This window comes from Hydra viridissima, unplaced genomic scaffold (genome assembly GCF_058129835.1).
Source record: "Hydra viridissima isolate aposymbiotic clone 2 unplaced genomic scaffold, HvirCarnegie_v1 scaffold_11, whole genome shotgun sequence".
NCBI lineage: Eukaryota > Metazoa > Cnidaria > Hydrozoa > Anthoathecata > Hydridae > Hydra > Hydra viridissima.
In genome coordinates, this window is record NW_028324310.1 from 1900076 (window position 1) to 1917278 (window position 17203).

At 30.8% G+C, this 17203-nt stretch overlaps 1 protein-coding gene across 4 annotated transcripts; it reads left to right on the plus strand.

The window, feature by feature from the left end:
• Window positions 1–6507: 6507 nt before the first annotated feature.
• On the plus strand, window positions 6508–16839 carry LOC145191138 (uncharacterized). Of its 4 annotated transcripts, none has more exons than XM_090066275.1 (13): window positions 6508–6975; window positions 8377–8495; window positions 8711–8803; window positions 10113–10253; window positions 11720–11790; window positions 12110–12312; window positions 12485–12564; window positions 12802–12906; window positions 13124–13203; window positions 13323–13365; window positions 13514–13668; window positions 14121–16047; window positions 16605–16839. In XM_090066275.1, the coding sequence occupies exons 1-13, from the start codon at window positions 6573–6575 to the stop codon at window positions 16716–16718; spliced, it is 3534 nt and encodes a 1177-aa protein (XP_089922401.1). In that variant the 5' UTR covers window positions 6508–6572; the 3' UTR covers window positions 16719–16839. The 4 variants fall into 4 exon arrangements, with proteins under 4 accessions (XP_089922401.1, XP_089922402.1, XP_079924245.2 ...); XM_090066276.1 differs by having other exon boundaries at window positions 13520–13668; window positions 16605–16838; XM_080068119.2 differs by lacking the exon at window positions 16605–16839 and having other exon boundaries at window positions 14121–16198.
• Window positions 16840–17203: the final 364 nt, after the last annotated feature.

Genomic DNA, 17203 nt, shown 5'->3' on the forward strand with positions numbered 1-17203 from the left:
AGTAGTAGTAGTAGTAGTAGTAGTAGTAGTAGTAGTAGTAGTAGTCCATTCCAGGTTGACCACGTGGTTTGCTCAATCATTAAATTGTTGATAAAAAGATCGATTACATCAACATCATGATTCCCCTATTTCTTTTAACGTTATTGGCACTTTGTCAAGTTGTGGCAGTGCATAAACGACGGTATCCAATAAACACTAGACTTATTGTTTTTGAATTTGAAAATTCAATCAGACTTTTATCAAGTCGAGTTTTCAGAAAACATACGGTAATGAAAAAGTCAAGAAGAACACCCCCAGTTAGTTAAATCGGAAATCGTTTCCACAAATGAAATTTCTGTTTCTGGTGTTATCTTTGTTTCGCCTACAACAATTACAAATGAGCAGTATTTTCAATTTTTTGACGATTATGATAATATTGATCTCATTAACGATTATGATAAAAATGGTTGAGGTTAAAGCAGGGCTGTGGAGTCGGAGTCGGAGTCGTGGAGTCGGAGTCGGAGTCGGAGCTCATTTTGGCTGGAGTCGGAGTCGGAGTCGGAAAAATTGTACCGACTCCGACTCCGGTTTAAAAAAAATCTTTCAAAGTTTCATAATTTTCATAAAGATTTTATAGATGTTACAAAACTACAAGTCCCAGGATGGTCTGAAAGCTGTAGGATATCCAGACACAATGGGAATTGTAGTTTGCAACAACTGGAGGACAAGGAGTTTGACATGTTATTTTTAGGCCTTTAAAACAGTGATAAGCAATAGGGTATTTTGCTGCTTATCACTTAGAATCATATATCACCTCCCTTGCGCTCTCCTCTACCTTCCCTTAAACTATATAACTTCATGATCCCCTAACTCCCGACTTAAATTGTCTGGCACTGTGCTACATATTCTTAGTAGAAAGCTAGGCGTGCCACCACCAAGCACCAAAGAGTTGCTCCACAAACAGAAAGACTGTAAGTATTTAATTAACTTTGTTTCTCTGGAGAGAGAGAGAATATTAGAAAATTAGTGACTGAAGAAGCTTTTAAAAAAAAAAGAAGAACTAAATGAATGTCTCAAGGGACGCTTTGTGTTTCTTAACAGAGTGAACTATTTTGCAATCAATGTTTAATTCTTTTTTGAAAAAAATGAAGCAGTTACCAAGACATTGGCAGTAAAAGACGCCAAAACTAATCACACCAGCGAATTTCTCCAGGTCTTAGTAGAAAAGATTCTTAAAGAATATGAACTTAAAGAAGAACAAGTTCTTTCATGTTTGAAATATTGTCCAAATGACAATATTTCAAACATGATTTTGACAAATTCATAATGTTATTAGCAACTGCATAAGAGTTTTTTGCATAACAAGAGTTCAGAAAAGTTGTTTGTTTAGAAATTGTTTTCTTATAAATATTGTTTAAAGCACTAAGTGGATGGATTATTTTTATCATAGTGATGAAATAGCCAATGTTAACATTTTACTACAGTTATTTGTTGTTACAAACAAATAACTGTAGTAAAACAAACAACTATTTGTTGTTACAAATTGGTTACTTATGAAGGAGTCGGAGTCGGAGTCGGGAGTCGGAGTCGGAGTCGGAGTCGGAGTTGGTCCATGATAAAATCAAGGAGTCGGAGTCGGAGTCGGAACAGCAGCTTACCGACTCCACAGCCCTGGGTTAAAGCAACATTACTGTTGCTGGAAGAACTTGTAGATGCAAATAAAAGTGTTACAACACTCGAATATTTATTTCTATGTCATTTAAAGTAAAAAGCTTCATGCAAAGAAGTGTTTTTGTTACACGGCGGAGGAGAACTAATTATTATCTATATATTCAACTTTTATCAGATAAATAAAAAGGTTTTATCAGATGATTTTTTTTTTAAAATATATACTTTTTAAAAGCCTTTTTGGTTGGTAACTTTCCCCTGAACGTGTTTCAATCGTTAAAAGTTAAAATTGTATAAAATTTAATTTGACGATTTTCAAAATCGTATTAATTCGAATAAAATATATTTTCGCGGTTTTCAAAATCGTAAAAAGTTGAATAAGTTCGAAAATGACGTGTTTCAAAATTGTTTCAAGTTTCTAACAACTTTCGAATTCACTTTCAAAAATACAACTTTTCGAAATCGTTTGTGTAAACGAAACGATTGCGTACGAAAAGTAAACAAACGAAAATTGCGTGACTTCATTCAGGTTTTAAGTTCAATGACTTCAACTTCAAGTTCAATGACTTTAATTTCAAGTTCTATAAGCAAAAATTTCTAAAGTGAAGTGAAACGCGACTCCTACTCTATCCCTCAGATTTTAAAAATCTCAATCAATGAGAAGCTATGTTCGTGTTCAAAGACTTATGGATTTAAAATGAACTGAAGTGATAATTAGTTTGGTATATGCTACTAATCTCTGCCCTTCGAAGTGGTGTTGTTATCGACCTCGACCAAATTGACTAAAAGCCGACTAGTCGAAAGTCAAGATTAGTCGACTTTGAAAAATCGATTAGTCGATTTAATCGACTAATAAGTAGGTTTAGGTAGGTTTATAATAATAGGCAATAATAGCTAATAAGTAGGTTTTATAAGTAGGTTTATCTTAGTTTATCTTGGAAAGATAAATTATTTTAAAAGAAAAAGCCATACGTAAGAATATCTTTCATGGCGGTTTTTTTAATTCAACCAAAATATCTCAAACTTGAACCTAATTTGATGTATCACATAATCTTAACTCTTAGATTACTGTATGTAGCAACCACTTCATTAATGTTTCTTTCTTCTCATCATTGTAACCAGTTGATGCTTTTTAAAACAAACTGTCAAGTAATGTGTTGTGGTACACAAATAAGGATGCGAAATAGTTTTTAAATCTGCCACCCCAAAAAAGTTTAACTGTCTATTCCCCCCCCCCCTCCCCCCTATCTACGCCACTGTCTTTTATTAAATTTTTGTTAATTTTTTGCTTTAACTGTTGTGAAAAATGATATAAAATGCCCATCTGTATTTTTTTTTCTTCTTTACTTTGTGATTGTAATTTCCATTTTATTTTGTTTGTTTATTTAATTTTAATTCATCAATAGATTAGATAAAATTGAACAAAGAAAATGCTCTTGATATAACAACAGCATGCGTTATTTTAACAGTATTACATGCCACCTAGTTTTTTTTGTTTACTCTCTTAAAGTTCTATTTGTTTCATAGCATCTAAAAAAGTAAGTTGTCAAGCAACATCAAAGAATATGATTATAATAAAATTTTTTATTCAAATATTTCGAATAAAATACTTTCGAATTTAAAAATGTATTAATAGATTTTGGTCGACTTTGAAAAATACATTTATTGATTTAGTCGACAGTCGAATAATTTCAAAGTCTTAACAACATTACTTCTAAGTTCTAATTTCTAAATGATAAAAAGTTTAAGTATACACTTCATTAACTTTGCAGAAATACAGAATATACAGAAGATAAGCTGAGATCCTTACATTTATTCAACAATCATTCGAGCTTCTAGTTCATCTTTAACTTTGTCCTCTTCGGCAGCTTCTGCCTCATCTCGTGTTTTTTGATTCTGACACATCTCGATGTACTCATTCTTCTCATTCTTGTGGTTGGACACCACAGATGACCAATCAGGACTGATATTAATACAGAAATCGTCTTTAGCTCCGGACTACATTTATTATTATTTTTAACACACATATAAAAATATATGTATACAGTGAGAGAAATAAGTATCCGAACAAAAGATTTTTTTATGGAAAATAAACTTTGTCAGGTTTTTTTCGAAAAAAAAAACTTTATAGAAATAAAAGAAATGATTATTCTGAAAGAAAATTTTATTACGAATTCAATATGCAAAAAAAAAAATATCAATAATAATATTTAATTGATAAAAAATTAAGATACATTTAAACTATGCAATTTTTTAGCATTAAATAAGTATCCGAACAAAATTTTAAAGATTAAGGCTTAAAGATTAACGTTTCTCCGAGTAATTATTTTTCTGACTTTTTAATATCGAGTTGGACCGCCTTTAGCTTTTATGACTTCTCCAAGTCGACATGGCATCGATTCAACTAATTTCTTTGTCGTATCTGAGTCGATATCAGCCCAAGCTTCTTGGAGCATGATTTTTAAATCTTCTTTTCTTTTTAGACATCGTGTGCCACATTTTTTATCCAGAATTGCCCAGAGATGTTCAATTGGATTGAGATCTGGACTTTGCGCAGGCCATTCAAGTAACTCAATTTGCTTTTGGATGAAAAACTCTTTTGCTTTCTTTGACGTATGTTTAGGGTCATTGTCTTGTTGGAATATAAAATGCTTTCCTAATCGCAGTTTTTTAGTTGAAGCCAGAAGATTTTTATTGAGAATTTTAACATAAACCTCAGAGTCCATAATTCCATCAATAAACTCCAGTTTTCCTGTTCCGTTCCAAGCCATCGATCCCCATACCATAACATTGCCTCCACTAAATTTTACTGTGCCTCGAATACAACTGAGTGTGAATGCTTCCCCTTTTTTTCTCCAAACTTTTTGAGCTCCATCGGACTTCACAAGATTAAATTTTGACTCGTCCGTCCACAAAACTTTCCTCCAGAATGATACCGGCATATTTACATATTTTTTAGCAAATGCAAGTCTTCGTTTTCGATGGATTTTTGAAAGGGATGGTTTCTTGCGTGGAACTCTTGCTTTGAATCCACTTTCTTTCAATCGATTTCGAATAGTACATGAGCTCACTTTTAACCCAAAATCTTTCTCAAGGAGGCTTGACACTTTTGGTGCTGATAAAAAACGGTTTTTTTGCACCATCTTTACAATTTGTCGATCTATTCTTGATGTTGTTTTACGCTTTGCTCCGCATCTGGGCTGATTTTGCACATATCCAAACATATTATACTTTTTAACCAGATCGCTGATGGTTCCTAATGCCATTCCAGTCGCTTTATTTATCGACCTAAACGTTTTACCTTGCTTGAACAAGTCAATAACCAAATTGCGCTGAGCTTGGGACCATTCCTTGGTTTTAACTCCCATACTTGATGATATCAATGGTAAATCAAATGAATTTAAAAAAATATCAGTCAATTATTAAAAATTACTCGTTGTAAAACAACAATATTTCTAAAACCATTGGTTTAAAAACGTTTTTTAATAATCAATTTCAAAACTTCGTTTACAAAACAACATGTTCGGATAATTATTTTTCATTGAAGTTTTAACACTCCTTCGGGAATCGTTAAATTTTAGCAACGCAAGTTAATTACCTTTGATTAATTTTTTGCAACATAAAATCGTAATTAAATTTGCTTTTAGAATAATTATAAAAGTATTAATCAAAAACATATGTTCTTCTGAAAAAAACCTGACAAAAGTTTATTTTTCACAACAAAATGTTTTGTTCGGATAACTTATTTCTCTCACTGTATATATTTTAAATGTAAAATAACAGAAAAATTTTAGATAAAATTTTGGTCGCTGTCATAGCTTAACTAATTTTACTTAATCGAAAAATAAAATTTTCCTTAAAAAAAAACCCGAGCTTTTACAGGGTTTTGTCTCTCATGTTCATAAATTTTTGAAAGAATGTCAAACATTTCGCAGCTTAGCAACTTAATTATGACTGGGAGTAAAATAAAATGGCAAATTATGTGTTGCAGCTGTAGCAAAATCCTGTTCGTCATGTTTTCAAACAACTCTAAGCTTACCCTCGTGCATTTATAATATTGAATACATATTTAGTATCACCTTTTTATTAACAAGGAGGTCTATGTAAGAACTAAAAGTCATTAACCGAGAACGTGTAGCAAGTGTAGCAAAAAACCAAAATTGTACTTGGTTGAATTAATATTACTTTATATATGGTTTATAAACTTTTTTAATGAAAGAAATGGAGCTGTATCAAGCGTTAAAAGCAAACAATCATTCTTTAATAGATCAGATTAAATTATGTAACACCGCCGAATTAAACAATTTCTGCCAGCAAAACTTTTTAAAATTTTGAAGGGTATCTTAGGAAAAAAAAAGGAAAAAAAAAAAAAAGATCCTCCGTCACCTAGCTACGCCACTGTTGCTGTGGTTCTCTGGTTTTACTTTTGCTACAGTCATTATTTTTCCTGGATCCGCCACTGTGCTTAGCTTTTGGATAGTTATTTCTCAACAAGTGAAAATTTTTTTTCTCTAATTTGCTGGGTTTTCAAAACTGTTATCGGGCCGCGAGGGACCATCCTTTGTTTTCGCGGGTCATATTCGCAAACAAGAAAGAACAATGTTTTATGAAATAAAATATATAACCAAACATAATAATACCACAAAATAATAACAATACGAAAAATAATAGTATAACAATAATACTATATCTTTTATAAATATTTATAAATAACAACTCGGTACAAATGCCCTTTTCTTTAGTAATGTGCAAAATATCTTATTACACAAATATAAAGTAGATATTTAGCTAACTTGATTATTACTAAATTTGAGCAGTTGCAGTGCTTTTTATACAATTGTGATATTGTTATAAATAATAAATCAATATTTTTTATGTTTTAACTTAGAGAAGATAAGAATATGATATTTATTAAATAATGCAAAATGAGTTCAAATCAAGATGATTTTAATATAAAAGGCTTAAATACAGATATTGTTCTAAAAAGTAGCGACACTTCAGATAAAACTGAAGTGGTTTTGTTGGGAAATAAATCAAGTATTGAGAATCAAGACAAATCTTGTGATAAAAATTCTGTTCCTGCATATAAAGAAGGCCTGAAACAACAAGTAGAAAACAAAAAAGCTGACCATGAAGATGATACAAAAGAAGAGGTTTTATTAGATGATCTTTTGAAAAGTAAATATGAAGGAAGAACTATTCAGCTTCCTGATTTTGCTATTGTGTATTCCTTTTTGGAGTTGTTTGGAGTGTTTTTGAAGTTGCCATATATAACTATACCTGAGTTGGAACAGTCTTTAGACTCAACTAAAGTTTTTACTGGTGAAGGTATTTTACTCATTAATTATAGTTTTAATTAATATTTGAATATGTAAATAAAATTGAATAAAGTTTTCATAGTTTGAGACAAAACGAAAACTTTTTTTTTAAATTGTTATAATATGAGACTTCTATCACATATCTATAATTTAAGTAAACTTTTAAAATGTTTTTAAAAGTAAATTGATTGTAATAAGTGTTTAATGATTAACATGTTAAATGTTTTTAAAAAAAGTTTCTATTTCCTGTCTAATTATATGTGACTTTAAAGTTCATTAATATTTTTAAAAAACATTCCAAACAAATTTTTTAAGTGACCTCTCTTTACTTCTTAAATCTACTGTTAATGGTTGTTAATTTATCAATTAATAAAGTTGACATTTTTATTAACAGTTTGAATAATTGTCAATGCTGGTGAGTTAAGTGTTATGAGATTTGAGGAAGTTTTGAAAGTTAAGAGACAAAGAATTGGGATATATATATATATATATATATATATATATATATATATATATATATATATATATATATATATATATATATATATATATATATATATATATATATATATATATATATATATATATATATATAGATCCCGATTCTTTTATATATATGTTTATGATGTTAGTAATGTTAACTACTTTCATGTTCCACACATTTTCTCTCTATGAGATACTGATGATTTAGTATTAGTAAATATATTTTCTCTAGTTTTATTTTAATTTTTAGCAAGCTCTTAATTAAGTGGAAAATGTTACATCTCCAATGTTCATTTTTTCAGCAAATTCATTCACCTGTCATTTAAAGTAATGTTGATAGGTTAAAATACTCAACAAGTAAAAAAAATAAATAAGTAAAGAGAAAATTATTTGTTAATAATCCAGGTACAAAATATTCTAATAAAAATAAAAAAAAACTAAAATTTAGGTAATTAGTAGTTTTACCTTAAACCTTCAATAGGGAATTTTTTTTCCCTAGGGTTTAATTATTTTTGATAACATGCATGAACTCAAATGAATTCACCTTTAACTTGCAATTGTTTTCATAAGTTTAAATTGAAGTGTGGAGAAAATCCTTTTAAATGTCTAATAAAATGCCAATATCATAATAAGTATATATACATGTGTATATATATATATATATATATATATATATATATATATATATATATATATATATATATATATATATATATATATATATATATATATATACTTATTATGATACTGGCATTTTTCTGACCCAATTTATATATATATATATATATATATATATATATATATATATATATATATATATATATATATATATATATATATATATATATATATATATATATATATATATATATGTAATAAACACTATTAGTTTTTGTTTAATATCTGTTTTTATTTTAAAAATATTTAGAAGAGAATGGAGTATTGGAATCCTTACATATCAAACTTTTCCGTAAACTCAACAAATCACCTCGCTTCTCTATCTTAGCCAATTTTAAACCCAACAAAATAACAAAAACTGTTTTAAAGGTATTGTTTTGTTAATGGAAATAGCCATAATCATGAAACATATAATTATGATCAGGTTTAGAAAGAACACCTTGATCCCCTGAAATGCAAATCACTTTTCACATCTAACAGAATTTTTTTTATGTTTAACTTCATATTTTATTTTATTTTAAAAGATAATTTAAGAGTAAATGAAAATATTTTTAAGTTTTTTTTAATTTACTTTTTTGCTTCAGTTTGCCCAAATGACCGAACTTTCATTTGCATGGGACTTGGAGCAGTTTGGCTATCATATCCTCACTTGTGCACAAAAGTTACAGTTGTTTAAAGTAAACTTTTTAAAACTATTTATAATATGCAAGTATATAATTTTTTATATAGATCTTTGATAATAATGTAATAATAACAATAGTGATAATAATAATGCTAATAATAGTGATGATAATAATGATGATTATTATGATGGTCATGATGATGATCATCATCATCATGAGGAGGAGAAGAAGGAGAAGGAAAATAACAAAAAAAAGATTAATAACAGTAGTAAAGATAATAGTAATGATGATGATGATGGTGATGATGATGATGATGATGATGACGATGATGATGACAATGATGATGATGATGACAATGATGATGATGATGACAATGATGATGATGATGACAATGATGATGATGATATGATGATATGATGATATGATGATGATGATGATGATGATGATGATGATGATGATGATGATGATGATGATGATGATGATGATGATGATGATGATGATGATGATGATGATGATGATGATGATGATGATGATGATGATGATGATGATGATGATGATGATGATGATGATGATGATGATGATGATGATGATGATGATGATGATGATGATGATGATGATGATGATGATGATGATGATGATGATGATGATGATGATGATGATGATGATGATGATGATGATGATGATGATGATGATGATGATGATGATGATGATGATGATGATGATGATGATGATGATGATGATGATGATGATGATGATGATGATGATGATGATGATGATGATGATGATGATGATGATGATGATGATGATGATGATGATGATGATGATGATGATGATGATGATGATGATGATGATGATGATGATGATGATGATGATGATGATGATGATGATGATGATGATGATGATGATGATGATGATGATGATGATGATGATGATGATGATAGCATAAATTATGTTCATAAACTGTTTCACTGATTTATTAAAGAGTAGGATGAATATCAATGATGCTCAGTTATCAATGTTTTTGCACCTAATCAGTACTAAATGTATGACTTCAAATGATGATAGTCTGTACTAAATGTAGAAAATGCTGGTTTATGATTCTCTTATTGAAATGTTTGATGAAATAAAATCAAAGCTTTATACTAATCATTTAATCATTAAAAAATATCTAGGATTTAGATAAAATTTGTTTACTAATTTACAAAAATTAGTAAATACAAGTCAATTACAAAATTAATAATTGAAGAACTTTTTAACTTTTTATCTTTGCATCATTTTATACTCATTGTTTTATTGCTGTTTGGATTATGATGAACTCATTATACGTACCTTTGTGAATAAAATGTCTTCTGCTTTTTTCTAGACATTATGTGAGATTCAGTTTGATGAAAATCCACGGTTTAAAGCAGTTTTACTTGAAGCTTACAAAGCAGATCAAGGTGCAAGTCTTCGACTATCACCCTTTGGATATGAGCAAGATGGAAAAACTGTATGGTTTCATGAGGTAAGTTTTTCATAGGGATAGAAAAGCACACTATCTGATTATTTCATTTTGATCATTTGCCTTTAAATTTATTGGCATCAAAGGGTTTTTACCTTTAAATTGATTGGCTTCAAAGGGTTTTTACCTTTAAATTGATTGGCATCAAAGGGTTTTTACCTTTAAATTGATTGGCTTCAAAGGGTTTTTACCTTTAAATTGATTGGCATCAAAGGGTTCTTATCCTCTGAGAAAACAGTTGATCTGGTTGTCAAATGGCTAAATGAATTTTGCCTTGATATTAAAAATGTTATAGCAGCTACAGATGGTGCAGTAGTCATATAAAAGTTTGGTCATGATGTGAATTGCTTGCATAAATCTTGTCTTGCACATGCTTATCTTTATCAGTCTGTAATTTTTTTTACAAGAAAAGAAATCAATATGAAATGGATGACACAGAATATTTCTAGATATTTTAAATCACCTTTTCTAAATGCAGTTCTTCAAAAACATGTTTTTAGTGAGCATTGGCATGAAATCAATCTTATCTGAACTCCAAAACTAGATAGAATAATCTTGTTGATATGAATCAAAGATTTATTCTGCTTGAAAAAAGCATTTGGATTGCTTTGATTGAAACTATAATATCTAGTCAGTCAGAAGTATGTCAGCTAACTGAAGCTAGTAAAATGTGGTTTAGAAGCACTCTGTTAAACTGCTAAAAAGATTAATAACTTTGCTTTGAGCCAAACAAGGTACTGTTTGTGCGCTTGATATGAGAGAAAGAGTTAATAAGAGATAAACTCCTTTTCTTATTCACTGTATACAGTATCTTCAAGACCCAGATTTCAATTGTACAAATAAAAAAGAGAGAAGTTTGGTGAGAAATTTAACTTAACTTACGAAGACTGACCTTGGAAGCTTAGTTGTTACATGCAATCAAAGATGAGGAAATGGGAAAAGAATTAAGTACTCCAAATCTTTCTTTGAAAAAACAGTTGAGCTGGTAATTAAGCAGACAGAGGAAAGTTTTCTTCAGGAGAAATTTACCAAGAAAAATCCTACTGACATATGTGTCTCATATGAGGCAAGTAGAAGCAAGACTGCCAGTTTGCATTTAGTAGAATCTATGCACAATTCTACCATCTTTAGAGAGTAATTGTACATTTAGTGCATGTGGCTTATTTTTTTCTAAATTAAGAACTAGATAAAACTCCACATTTAAATTTTTATGTTTCCCGCCTTAGGTTACTATAGGAAAAAAAATAAAGAAAATAGTTGTGTCAAATGTTCATTAGGGAGTTTAAAGTATAATGCTTCCTGTATCAAGGAATATAAAGTTTTTAGTTTTTTATTGGTTTACCGGTAATGGTGTTCCTCATTTACCGGTAATTTACCGTTTCCGGTAATTGCCTCCGATATGAATGTGTAATGTAATTACAGAATTTTGTCTGTTTTTAATACCTAAGTTTAATTACTTTTCTCTTAAGGATGGTGACCATAATATTCAAGTTTATGCTGGAGAATTGGAAGAGGCTGACACATGGCAAGTGAGAGCTGGGTGAGCAACACACTCTTCTGAATTTGTTCTTATCAATTTTGTCAATTTTGTATTCATATCTATAAGCATTTACAAATGTTGTTGTATTTGGGTGATTTTTGCAAAATTATGTTATGTATTTTAATAGCTTTTTAAATTTGGCTTTGATTTTATGAAAATAATTTGTAATTAAGGTTGTAACTCACAAATTTCCAACCAACTAGATGCTGTTTCTCTGTAGAAATGCTTATTATATAATTATTAGCAGCATCTTCATAAAGTTGCAAATTATCCTGGAAGTTGAAATAACGCCTGTCGGAATTCTTTTCCTTCTTTCTAGAAACTTAGAAGATCTCACTGAGTATATCTCTACACTAAAACAATTATCGGAGGTTAATCCTAAAGATGTAGCTGCAGAGAAATTACGACTGCGTAATGTAGCTAAGCAAGAGGAAAAAGAAAAGCGTTGGATAGAGCGTGAACATCAACGGCAATCGTTGAGAGAAGAGAAAAACGATAAAAAAAGGGGACGGAAAACAAAAAGTAAATTTTTAAACTTAATCAGGACAAAAAAATTTTTTATTCAGTTTCTTTGTTTGATTTTTTCCATTTTTATTGTAAAGTATATATTTCTCCAGTCATTTCCAATGATCAGTTTTGTTAAATTAGTTTTGGACTCAACTCTCAAATTATGAATACGATCTTGCTTCTTTAGTTGAAATCATCGAAACATCAGAATCAGAAGAAGAGGACGATGGGTGTTGTCGCTGTTTAGCCAATAACCAGTCAGATTTGGTTGGTATTATGTGATTTTGGTTTTTGTGTTTCATATTTGATTTTTTGATAAATACCTTTTATTAAATATTTAGTAATTATTTTTTTTAAGTAATTTTTTTTTTAAGTAATTTTAGCTAATTTTATTATTCTGCTAATAACTGCAGAGTTATTGCTGTTAAGATTTAGGATTTGTCTCACTTTAAGTAGAGAGAGAAAGAAAGTTGGTGATGTGATTAACGCTTCTTTTTTTTTTAGGTTTTGTTGTGTGATGGGTGTGACGCAGCGTATCACACGTTGTGTTTGCGTCCTCCCGTCGAAAGTATACCCGAAGGAGACTGGTTTTGCCCTTTCTGTTTACAAGTGAGTCTTAAACATATTGTACTGCTTTGGCGAACGATTTACGTTTGGAACTTTGTTCTGTTTGCCTTTAAGTTTACTTTTCCAGGAAATTGATATCTTTTTATAATTAACTATTGCAATGGAGCACACATGTCTATAGACACAATAAAATATTGATGATGATATTAGTAATCATTGATTTGGCATTAAAAGGTTATCTGTTGTTTCGTATTTATAGCTCAAGTTGATTGATGCGCTCGAAACGAAGTTGAACCAGTTAAATGCAAAGATAAAGGCACGCGAAAGAAAATCGAAGCGGTTAAAGTTGTTTTTAAAACGCCGTTGTCGTTTTTATTTAAAATTATTGACACAGCATGCCTTCTGATTTGAAGAATTTAAGTGTTTAGGAAAATATGTACTGGTGTGTTTGCTTTTAGAATGGTGTTTTACGGCATAAATACAGCAAATATTATGGAAAAAGTATGCGATATTTAACTTACAGTGTTCATAAAATTCTTATTTCAACGTTATTTTAAAAATAAGTTTAAAGCACGCCTATGGTGTTAACCTAGTTTAAGCGATTGCTGTCATGATTCTCCACATGAGTTGCAATAACTTTTTTTGTGAGTTTCAGACGAGCGAAGACATCACAACAAGACGTTCTGGTCGCGGTGCAAAGCGTATTGATTACAATTTCTCCGAATACGACGAAATGATTAATAAAGCAGTTAGCAACGGTAAAGAAGACAGAGAACTCATATCTTCTGGTCGAGTCTCCACAAGGTACGCAAGTGTTTCCTAAGATTATCTTGATGCGTATTTTAAGTAGCATTGTAATTAGTAAGGTTTTTCAAGGTTTCCTGTAAAAAGCGGATAACTTGATAGCAGTAAATATAACAATCTCTAGTGATTTGCTTTATTTTTTTTTTTTTTATTATTTTTTTTTTCTCGTATTTTTGTTCTTTATTTTAAGTTGAAAGTAAATTTTCATGAAAGAGTATTTTTAGAAAAAATTTTCCTAGAAGAAACTATGAAGTATTGGAAAAAATGTATTTCATTTTAATTCTGGAGATGAATAAATTTTACGGATTTCTTTTTCTCCCTGTCTCATGTTTTCGTGTTAATAAATGATTAAGTTCATTAAATGTTCATTTTTTTTAATTTGAAAAATTATTGAAATAACTCGAATTTAAACGAGCTGATACTTTTTATACATTTTTCACTTTCCATTCTAGAAATCCGAAACAAAAGCGTCAGCGGCGAAAATTAAATGATCTGGACAGTGACAATGAAGATGATTATGATAGCGGAGATAGTTCGTTTAGCAACTACGACAGTGATCAGCGTGGCGATGTTAAAAATTTTATTGTAACTGACGAACTTGACGAAGTTGAAGAACTTCATAGTACCAAGTACTTAAGAAGAAGCCGGCGAAATAAGACGACCCAGAAGCGCTCTCATAAAGAGAATGGCGATAGCGACGGTAGCTACAAAAGCGATAGCGATGGATATAGTTCTAAAAGGTCCAAACGCCGACTGCGTCAACGCAAAATAACAAGGTACGACGAAACTATGTTCTCGAGCGAAGACGAAGGCTTTATAAAAAATAAAAAAGATGAAGAAGGCGAAGAATGGGTTGGGAGTGACGAATCAAATGAAGCGTCAGAAAGTGAGGATTTAAAAAGTGAAAATAGCGACAGTCCAAAAGGCAGACGTGTTTTAATTCGCAAAGCGAAAAAGAAAGTTAATTTATGCGAAGATGAAAGTGAAGAGATTGAAGATGACTATGAATCTGGCGAACAAAGTAAAGATGACGGTGATTCTGAAATCGAGGAAAAGCAAGAAGTATTATTTCAAAATGAAAAAAAAGTGGATGAAAAGCAGTGTTTAGAGACAAACTCTAGTGGCCAAAAAGTTTTTCTTAACAACGACCAAGTAGAGCCTATCAAATACAGTGAAACTAAGCTTATTGCCAAAGAATCACCTTTAAAGTCTTCATCTTTTGTTAAATTATTACCCGAAGCTAACTCGGCAACTGTCTCTGAACCTGTTAATGCTGTTGAAGCTAAATTTTCATCTCCTGCATTAGATGTACTTTCTAGTCAAATAAACGCTCTTCGTCATCCTCGAGAACGCGTTAGACAAGGAATCAAATCGAAGTCTCCTACAAGTCCGAAAGTTTCGAGAGATCTTTATCAACAGCAACCAGTACAACAAGCAACGTCTTTTTCAAAACCTTCATCTCTGCCCTTACACACTCCTGAGTCGTCATTTCTGCCCTTGCACCCTCGTGAAATATACAACAAGTTATTAAAAAACAACCCAATGGAAATGCCAAATCCATGCCCACAAAAAAACAGCTCTGGTTTTATTAATCACCAAGCATCGATAAGTCAAAATCTATCATCGGGCAGCGTTTCTGCTGGACACACCACAAATTTTCCTGAAGTTACTCATTCTGCATCGAAAACTCTTCCACATACGGTTACATTCTCCACCACGTCGGCTCAAGAAATGAGTCCTTTACAGAGTCCCTTACATTCTTCGCGTTTACATTTCAATAACAGCTTTCCTAATCATTATTTTTCAAATAGCTTTGATCCGTCGTTGATCCAATCTCATCGTTTTCCTTCGCCGCCCGGTGTTCTTCCAACTCATGGGATGACATCAGCTCCCTATCAAATTAATGCAGGAGCAAATTCTTCAATGGGTTTTTATCCCATGCGACCGACGCCCTTTTATCCAGCAGAGCAGGAACAGTTCAGACAATCGCCCGCATATCCAAATGCACACGGTTCGACTGAGTATCCTTTTATTCGACCGAACGTTTCGACTTCTAATTTTTACTCGCCTCCTTACGAATTTTCTGATCACGTTCGGCCTCCGGTGCATATCGGCGTTTATCCCTACTCCCAGTTAGGTGGCAATCATAATATTAGCGCTCACAATGTAAAACAAGACCGAGAAATAAAGAAGCAAATGAAAGAGCAAGCTAAACAAGAGAGAGAGATCAAAAAACTGGAAAAGTTGCAGGAAAAAGAAAGAAAAAAACAAAAGAAAACTCCTTCAGTTCAACCTGTAGTGGATGGGAAGGCCAATATGAATTTTTTCCGAAACATGGTCATTTCTGCTGATGATAGCAATAAGGAAGAAGATCCTAATGTACGATTTCAATGAAAATAATTAAAATAGAGATTTATCGTTGGGTTGATATTTATATGATAATCTTTTTTAAGAGAATGCCAAAGAGTTTTTAGGATATTTATCATGAGCAATTTAATCGTCGCTTGAAACTTAACCTAACTAAGGTTAATTTTGTTTTATTTCGCTTTCGTGAATGTCTTACATGGAATTGCTGTTAACTGTTATTAACAGGAACAACCTATACAATGACGCTTGATAAACAAGACTAAAATTTTTTAAAGGCTTTAGTTTCTATCCAAAGCTATTCTTGAACTAAGAAACATTCTGAATAATTCAGCGATTTTTTTTGTTGAGTTTTTTGCTGACTCAAAAGAAAAGGAAAGGGCTTTAATCGTGCCCCCATTTATATTGCGTTAAATTTAAATTTTTAAATTAAACGCAATATGAAATGAAATTTTTAAGTCGGAAAAAAATTTCTTTCGCGCGTGAAATACTTAAATTGCAATCCTCTGAATAAACACGATCAATTTGCAAATAATAATCGCCATTTTGATCAACATTTCTTCATTTATTAGGTAAAGAATGGATCCCTTCCTTGTAGAAGCTGCCTGGCTGCGCCTCAAAGAATTTACGAATGTCGGCTTCGAATCACCTGTACTCGCTCATATAGTTGTGTAGCAATTTCTTAAAAATAATGTATCGTTGATGCATTCAAACAAAGTGCTAGAACATTCCAGAAAATCATAGAACTTCCCATATTGTAATGAAATCCATTTGTACTTTCTTTCCCACCCAAAAGTGCCTAAAGTTTGGTTGAGAATTTTTCGGCTGACTCATCATATGTTGGATAAGAAATAATAATAGAATTTGGATGCGTTTAGTACCGTTTAATTAAGCACCTGTTTTTATATAATAATCAAAATTAACAGCTATAATTAATCGAATACTCGAAAGATTTTTTATTGATTTTTAAAAAAGGTATTTTTTTATGTTGTTTTTTTTTTTTATCAAACCCAGATTTATTCAATTATCTAAAAAAAAGAAAAAGAAAAAGAAAGAGATTTTAGAAAAAATTTATGGTTTTTGCAACTCTTAAACTACTCGATGCTCTCCATCAACATTTTTTTTTTTATGAAGAAAGTTTTCTTGGTTGAAACATTTTTTTGTTACTTTT

Excerpts from the sequence above, each read along its gene's own strand:
- LOC145191138 (XM_090066275.1), top strand. The coding sequence starts at position 6,573 with ATGAGTTCAAATCAAGATGATTTTAATATAAAAGGCTTAAATACAGAT. Across the intron at positions 8,496-8,710 it reads TAACAAAAACTGTTTTAAAG|TTTGCCCAAATGACCGAACT; the intron begins GTATTGTTTTGT and ends TTTTTGCTTCAG. Across the intron at positions 16,048-16,604 it reads ATAAGGAAGAAGATCCTAAT|GTAAAGAATGGATCCCTTCC; the intron begins GTACGATTTCAA and ends TTCATTTATTAG.